Source organism: Sinocyclocheilus anshuiensis, unplaced genomic scaffold, assembly GCF_001515605.1.
Source record: "Sinocyclocheilus anshuiensis isolate Anshui unplaced genomic scaffold, SAMN03320099.WGS_v1.1 scaffold633, whole genome shotgun sequence".
NCBI lineage: Eukaryota > Metazoa > Chordata > Actinopteri > Cypriniformes > Cyprinidae > Sinocyclocheilus > Sinocyclocheilus anshuiensis.
In genome coordinates, this window is record NW_015539860.1 from 270,509 (window position 1) to 279,678 (window position 9,170).

The following is a 9,170-nucleotide window of genomic DNA, read 5'->3' on the forward strand; positions in this document are numbered from 1 at the left end:
GTTTACCTGAATGATTGTCAAGATGGGTATTTTGTCATAATTTTATGTATATGTGTCTGTTCAGAGGATTCAGAAGTGGATTCAGTTCGGTGTTCGCGCGCCGTCTGAAACGCGTGTGCGCGCTTCATGTGTGTGTGGCTGTGCGCGTAGAGAACAGCGTGTGAGTAACGAATTGAGTTCCCTTTCGCCTTTTCTCTCTGGAATTGTTTAAAATTCGCTTGCTTGTGTAAATTCGAACAAATGATAAACGATGATAAATGATAATACTCTATTATGGTTAAATTTTGCAATTAATCTGCGGATCACATGCGTGCCGAACCGTGGGGCTTGGTCCGTACGGATCACAGATCAACTACGATCCATCCGTTTAACCACTAATTAATTGCCAAAATACTCTATTTCTATGATTTAAAACACTTACTCTGCCAACTCCTCCAAGCTCCGGTACACATCATCTTCATTCAGCGCTGTATCCTCTGATGGAAAGGGCCTGGGGAGAGAGAGAAAAGAGATGAGAAAGAGAGCATTAGCCACTGCACACAGAGAAGGAAATAATATAGCACGATTGACTGCTATAACATCCATAATTCAACAGGTGGGTTTATTCATGAGCCGTCCAGCAACTCCATGATTGACATTTGTAACAATATGACAGATGTTTCAAAGGCATTTATCTGATTTCCGACAGAATACAGCAGGCACAGTGAAAAGGCCGTGGCAGGACTGAATGACACAGGCTCTTGCAGTTTGGCAGGGACACCTAAACGCAAACACTTCAGCCCTTTTCTTAATAACTGCGGGTCAGACTCTAGACTCCTCAGAGAGCCGACCCACTGGGGTTTTACATCCAGGGCTCATGAACATTCACCGGCCAATTAGAAAGCTGCAAATGGAGGACCGATCAATTATTCGATTAATGGCATGGCTCTTCCTCCAGAGATCTCATCAAATCACTTAATCGCACACATTATGTGGGGCAAAAGGTGCTGTGCAGCATGCAAAAAACATGAGGCATGGAAAATAAAGTGATTTTGAGGCAGGCCTGGTCACTTTCACTTTAGCGTGTAAAGGGTATGCCTCAAAGTCACAACAATTTAATAGACGTGATTCACACCTTTGAATAATGCAGTCTTTCTACCCAACACAAAACATCATGGCTTTATGGAGCTCTTCACATCATGATTGGAAAGAGCCAATTCTTAACTTGGATGCTTTTGCTGCTCTTGTGTGAAATGAAATGACCTATATATGCATTTAATATGTAAATGGCACAGCACAGGCTTTTATGTGGCTTCACTTCCTTAAAGATGATTTTTTCTACTCTGGCTAATTATTAGAGATTCAAATAAACCAGAACACCCAAGCATCCTCTAAGCAACCATTCAGAACAGTCTAACAACCACCTAGCAACCATCCCTAGCAATCGCCCAGCAACACTTTAGCAACCACCCTACCAAATACCATAGCAACCAAAAAGCATGGATATAATTATATATATGCTCATTAATGCTGTATTCAAAAGGGTGACACTACTTTACGCAAATGTTTGCGCAGTCTCAGTTTTAGACTCAACATTGCCAAATACTTTTTGCTCCATTAAGGTAAATAAATATAAATAAACCAACAAAAGAACCATTGCATCTTGAATTATTCAGTCATTTCAATGACTTTCACTTTTTTTGTTACTGACTGAATCAGTGTTTTTGAACAAATTAATTTAACTCACTCATTAAGATGGTCAGCTGTTTTGTTTGTGAATGAATCAGTGTTTTGAATGAATCATTTGAATGAGCGGTTCTAAGACTCACGTGTAAAGTTACTTGCCGCCACAAACTGGCATATCAATGTAACCTGTCTGCATGTCTGATGTGTTGCCATGGTCACAGTGACACCTGCAGAAAGTATCACTGATAAATCGCTATCATTAATACTCACAGGGAACGGAATATCCTGTCAATCACCAGGAAAGGAACTAAATGTTGAATAATGAATCATAGTTTATAGCAGAAAATCATTTGTTCAGTAATTTCATTCAATATTAGGAACTATAAAATTAAGCTGGCTTTATTTAGATGAACTTTTCTCATTTTTTCAATTTTTCTACGAAGTGAATGTTGAAGATTAGCACAAAGGTAGTAAATGTATTGATGATTAAGTATAATGAACTGTTTTCACACAAAAGCAGTTTTAATAGTCTTTTCCATTGACTTCCATTCACTCAGGTCTCCTCGTTGACTGTTTAAAGATGGCAGTGTTTATTAAATATCAAGGGCAGCTGAACAAAATATCTACATAATAATCTACCTAAAAACAGCAATGCCCTGACAATTACCCACAATACCCCTGCATTGTGACAGTGAGTTATGCACAGGCATAAACTGTTGACATTTTCTTCAGAAAATGTAAAAATCAGGTTCAACCTCATGTTGACAGAAGGCCAGCTCTTCAATCATAACTATGCTGTATTCCTGTCCCTACGGAGCTGTCAAACAGCAGTGTTGGAGGGAGAAAAAGAGAGTGAGAGACATACAGAGCTTTAGGGAAGGAAAGGCTCTGACCTTGAGTCATATTACTAGATGGCTTTAACACATGATCTAAGCAAACTGTCACTTTTTTTTTTTAGATCAGGCGCACAAAGGCGCACAAAGAACCCCCTTTCTTAAGCAATGCTTTGGACATCCCCACCCACACAATAGCAGACTAACAAACACACATACACCCTGACAATGTGACCAACTCTTCACCTCACACCTCCCAACAACACGACACTCAAGGATGCTATGCCTTCTGATGGACAGAGAGAGAGAGAGAGAGAGTGAGAGAGAGAGAGAGGGAGAGAGAGAGGTGCTCTCTGACAGCTAACAGAGTACATCACTATTAGCTTTAAAGGGGTCATATGATGTTGCTAAAAAGAACATTATTTTGTGTATTTGGTGTAATGAAATGTGTTTATGCGGTTTAAGGTTCAAAAAACACATTATTTTCCACATACTGTACATTATTGTTTCTACTCTATGCCCCGCCTTTCTGAAACACGTCGATTTTTACAAAGCTCATTGGTCTGAAAAGCGAGGTGTGCTCTGATTGGCCGGCTATCCAGTGCGTTGTGATTGGCCAAATACCTCAAGCGTGTGACGGAAATGTTACGCCCCTTACCATACTGTGATGCCCTGTCCGGCCGGAGCGACAAGACAAAAACATTAAAACCCATCATAAACGAGGTATTTCTTGCATCCAGTGGGGACATAATTACGGATTATAATGACTTATCCTTTGTGATCGGAGAAATGACAAACTACAAACGCTACTCTACACTGCTCAAAACTCACGTTTGAATCGTCAGTGGCAAATTCTTTAAATATAAAAAACTTACTTACAGTCTGTGAGTCAGAACAGCCGGCATTGTAGTCTACTCTACCAGGATCAGGAAACGTCCTCCATAAAATGCTCTGGACACACTGGAAAATTTGGATTGAACTGTTCTGGAACAGTGTTGTAAATACAACTTAACCACTGATTTTTAGTCGTGTCCTCTTTTGGATCGCCAAACAAAGTAGTTACGGCGGCTAGAGTGAGCGGAGGCCGGCTTGAGTAGGCGGCGGCGTGCGGGCTTGCAGCAAGCGCGAAGTTGATGTATTTCCTCAGCGACCAGCACAGATCAGCTCTAGGCATGACGAAGCGGATTATCGTCCTCTTTTGGAAGGCCAAATAAAGTAGTTTCGTTTTCACAACGAAACACACAGCGCCTTCACGACATGGCAGTGGCGGCAACAACAATACTACAGCGAGAATAAAAGTTACGCCTTCTTTCTTTGCGTGAACATTTGGGCGGCGTTATGCAAATCTTCCCACATCGTGACGTAGACATGTGGGGGCGTGTTAGAACGAGTTGTTTTAGGTAGGCGTGGTTGACTCTTAACTTTTATAAAGAATATCTCTTTGGATTTGAGACTTTAGTCTTTGCAACTTTACAGATCTTCTTTATGCACCAAGAGCTTGTAACACTCCAAAGAGAAAGGACAAATTTAAATCGCATCATATGACCCCTTTAACGTTAAAGATGCTGCCAGTCAGCCCTATAGACAAATACAGACCATATGGATGCATAGGCTATATATATATATATATATATATATATATGTCAAATAAACGCACATACATGTGAAATATAAAAACAGACATGAATAGAGCAGTATGCATTACTGTGTGGGTTGTGTTCAAGCATGCACTTAAGAGGACCACCTAAGGACATGCAATCAAACGTAAAAAGATTTCAAAACGTCCAGCACCATGACAAGCTCAATTGTAGATGGTGGCCACATCATTTATTTCCTTATTACAATGCATTACAGTCATTGTCAGCAGGAAAACAACCTCCAAATGGATGCATTACATCTTTGAGGTGAAAGCATTAATGTTCACTCAGATGCATTTTGATGAGCGAGAACGATTATCACCATCCTGAACTCATAACACAAATATGTTGTATCGCATGATGTAATAATTGCTGATAGCAAAATAAATAGCTTGCTTACAAGGCTTCATCAAATGAATCACTAATTAAACATCTCGGTTCAAAAGCACTTCCTTCTCATCTGCTACAGACACGTTTATAATAAAAGAGGGTTAAACCTGCTCACAAATGTCACGCTAATTAATCATGTGAATTAAACAGTTTTTCCTGTATCTTGTGTCAAAGCAACAGTAAACCAACAGTTTACAGATTCGCTATTTACTGTATCTCTATGTTTTTTTCCAGCATTTATGAACATTTTGAAACATAATTACAGATTGAATAAATACCACTGTTTGCTCATCTAAACTTTATGCAAATTACATCTAAATCAAGGAACATTTTGTAGGGATCTAGCTGGGAAAAATGTTACTTATAGATCATTTCACATTTATCTATAACATACCTTTCTAGTTCCAGAGTCCGTTTCTAACTGTTAAATGCTGTATACTGTTTAACCAACTACATCAGTGTTTCCCAACCTTTTTTTTAGTCGCGACACCCTTTGGAAATTTTAACAAATTTGTGGCACCCTACAAAATTAATTTTGTCACAATATTTGAATTTCTAACTTCAATATGATACTTTGAAAAGTATCGATATTCGGTACAGCAGGGAAGAACTGCAGAATGTGTCATATATATATGTATATGTGTGTCAGATATTTTTTATATTATTAATTGTTTTGTCCATGGAGGCAATCAGTAGGCTAATTTCTAATGAGGAGACCAATTTATATGACAGATTTTAATGTAGGCTTTTATTCATATGTAAACATTGTTTAATTACCATTATAACTTCATCGGTTATATCTCAATATCTCACAAATTTTTGCTCACTCTGTGTATTTTTGATTTTACAGTTGGGTAATTTTGTTGCAGTAGCACGAGATTGAATGCTGACAGGAGGAGAGTTCTGCTTGACTAGAGACGCGCGATTGACAAACTTTAATCTAGTGATTTTAAATTATGCTGTGCTTTATGCATTTTCCCACTGTCATATTCATGTCATTTTCACTGTGTGCTGGCACCCCTGCTCTCGACAGACGGCGCGGCACCCCGGTTGGGAAACACTGAACTACATCACCTACACCAATTTGGACACATACACATATTCTTTATTATTACTATTTTCCACATTCATCCATCCATCCATCCAACTATCTATTTATCAATGATCACAAGAAACAAATGCATTAATGGGTGTCCAAGTGTTGTGCTAAATAGAGATCTCATCACAATACTCTACTGTGGTGTGCCTAATTAGTTGACATCAAACATTCACATAGGATCAATTATGAGTCTTTGTTTTAGTTCAAATCATTCACTCCTTAATAAACCCTCAGGCATCATTAGCAGCATAAACATGGACATGCCGTACATTGACAATCAAACAAACCCACACACTAATCCATAAACATGAACACTCACACACACACACACACACACACACACAAACTCAAAAGCTGTGGCAAACCTGATCATTAGAAATCAGAGTAATATGAAAGCTGCTCCCATCCCTCAGCAGTGTTGGGGAAAGTTACTTTTAAAAGTAATGCATTACAATATTGCGTTACTCCATAAAAAAGTAACTAATTACGTTACTTATCGGCCACCAGGCTTTCCAAGATATCGGCATCAGCAGTCAAAAATCCAATACCGGTCGACCACTACCGTACAGTAGAATGCAGAAGAAGAAATTTCAACACACTTCAGCAATAAAAAAAGACACACAAATGTTTGTCTAGACTTTACTAGTTACTTGGAAAAAGTAATCTGATTACGTAACTCGCGTTACTTGTAATGCGTTACCCCCAACACTGTCCCTCAGTGATTACAGCCTGAAACACATCAGTCTCTTTCCAATTTCATTTATGTCCAAGCAAACAGTATCCCTGGGTTTTTATTTCTCAGAAACAGATATTTGCTCTCTATTCCGAAAGCGACGACTCAGAAGAGGTTGAAGAATATTGAAACATCTGAAGCATTTAAGCAGTTTGTTCCATGAAGTGAACGAATGTGCAGGGGAAAAAATGTGAAACTGATTCATTTTCTATTAGGTTTTACAAGATTAGAAAACATACTGCAGCATGATTACAAAAACAGATAAGCTCCTCATTCATGCTGAAAGAACTATACAACTATACATCACATTTACACATCCTTAAAGAAGCATTACAGTCATTTAGGAAGCTTTTTTTGTTTAAATGTATCATTAATTTTCATATTACCATGTGTTGTTAAGATAATTTGCACTAAATTTAATTTGATTTTAGAAATATGCATTTTGAAAATAATGCAAATTAATTAAATTTAATAAAAAATAAAATGCTACATTTTAAATTCTGTAAAATCTAATTCTAATTTAAAGACTAAAAAGTTTTTAAATTCCTTGTTTTATTTTTGTGATTATTTTACTTTCTTTTATGTAAAGCACTTTGAATTACCATTGTGTACGAAATGTGCTATATCCAATTTCAAAAACCTTGCAAACTTAGTCGGGTCCAGTTGTGAGATTTCGTGAAGTGTGTATGTGTATCCTGCATGATCGCGTGTTCTCTGGGTGACGGTTGGTCCGTGCGAATTGAATGCTGACAGGAGGAGAGTTCTGCTTGACTAGAGACGCGCGATTGACAAACTTTAATCTAGTGATTTTAAATTATGCTGTGCTTTATGCATTTTCCCACTGTCATATTCATGTCATTTTCACTGTGTGCTGTATGTAAAATGAGTGTTATTTGAAAAAATATGATTAATGCACCATTGTGTACGAAATGTGCTATATAAATAAACTTGTCTTGCCTTAAAAATCTCTCCTGATATCTCCTATTTATTTTCTCTCAACAGTAATGACTGTGATTTTGCATCATCCAAGTAAAACTGCAAGTAAAAGGTACGATTATATTGATCTTCTATAAAAGCATGAGTTCAGTAATCCCTTGGTATCCAAAGCAGCCCAGAGCAACTGATCCTGTCCAGCTCATACTGGAACATCACTGGAAGGATGATCACAGGACAGCATCCATCTGATCACTCCACCAGCAGACTCTGGTTTTCTCTCAGGACTTGATAAAGACTGAGTGAGATACAGCACTTTCACATTGCATAGAAGAGCAGTGTCCATCACAACAGGAATCAATAAAGCAGAGAGCTGAGTGGATGCGGAGGATTATCTGATGCTTACAGGCAGCTTCAATCTGCTCTCCAATTTCTATCTTCTATCAAGCACCAGGAGTAAAACCATTCATGTACTGTACATTAGAGGTCGACCGATAGTGGATTTTGCCGATACCGATAGCTAGGTTGGACAATCGGTAAAACCGATACATCGGTCGACCTCTACTGTACATTATGCTTTCTGTTATTCCTTTGTTATGCTTGTATCTGTATAAGACCTGACACCACCATCTTTCATGCATGTGTGTGTGTGTGCATTTTTAATACACAGCAATCATCTTGCATGTGTAAATAGGTCAAGGTGAATTGAGCATGACAGTCGATGTAGCTAGTGCATATTTAAAAAGTACAGTATGGCATTATGCATGAAAAGCCGTTGTTCACATGTGACTGGCTGACATCCTGCACATGTGAGAGATAAGCACATGTAATCTATGAATAAAGTGTGAGGAAGTAAAAGTGTGTGTGTGAGAAAGAAAGACCCTGCCCCTGTGTGTTTATTTTATTTTTTTAATTTATTTTTTTATTTTTTTCGATTTCTGTATGCGCTTTTATTGTGATTTCAAAAGATTCAACTGCAAGAAGACGAAATAGAACTCACTTCTGCACTCGCGCGCTGTGCACTCACACACACAAAGTGCACGCATAAAAGCTGCCTCTTATATATGCGAACACTGGACTGAGCTCTCTTTCTCACGTTCTTACACAATCGAATGGACAAATACACACAGAATTATATCAAAATACCCCATAAATACAATACCGCTGCCGCCAGTCATTATAATGTTAATCAAAGAACAAAAGAAAAGAAAATCCCTCACTGATCTTGACTGAATCACTTTTGTAACCTCCGTTTATATTTTATTTGCCTGTTGTTCGGCGCTGACTACTGTAATGGCAACGTGCATCTGTGTATGCGATTATTTTGGAGATGCGTTCCAATATAATTTATCCTTATTTAGGGTATAGGCCTATTCTATTTTGAGCTGCAGTTTAATAAAAGTTAAACAGAAAAAAGACAAAAAGTAGCACTGCATGTGTTTCTGAATATTTATTTAAACAGACTGTATAATGATGAAAAACCACAAACATGACAGGTATAATTAAAATACGTAAATTCCTTCAGCACACATTTCAGTGCAATATTTTTTACAGATTTTGTAAACCGTGTATACAATATAATTATGTTTAATTAAGCTGAGATATAGCACTATAAATTCTTAATTCATTTGCAACAAAATATAGTTTTGTTGCAAACGGATGAAGACATTAGTAGGCTTCTCAGCTCACCCCTCAACATGCATGCGTTCAGAGTTTCGGCAGCCCAACACTGAATATTATATTGTGGGTGTTACGATATTATCGGATATCGCGATATTTTTAAAAGCGATTATCGATAAGATACTTTTGACATATCGCCCAGCCCTAGTACAAACTGTATGTGCTATTGCCCTACACCAACCCTACACCTAAACCTACCC

At 37.9% G+C, this 9,170-nt stretch overlaps 1 protein-coding gene across 1 annotated transcript in view; it reads right to left on the minus strand.

Moving 5' to 3' along the window:
• The window catches only part of LOC107684912 (guanine nucleotide exchange factor VAV2-like), a 157,842-nt gene that overhangs the window by 54,234 nt on the left and 94,438 nt on the right, over positions 1 to 9,170 (minus strand). Inside the window, exon 4 of the mRNA XM_016481294.1 lies at positions 422 to 490. Coding sequence (XP_016336780.1) covers positions 422 to 490 — 69 coding nt within the window. The remainder of the gene's footprint in view (positions 1 to 421; positions 491 to 9,170) is intronic.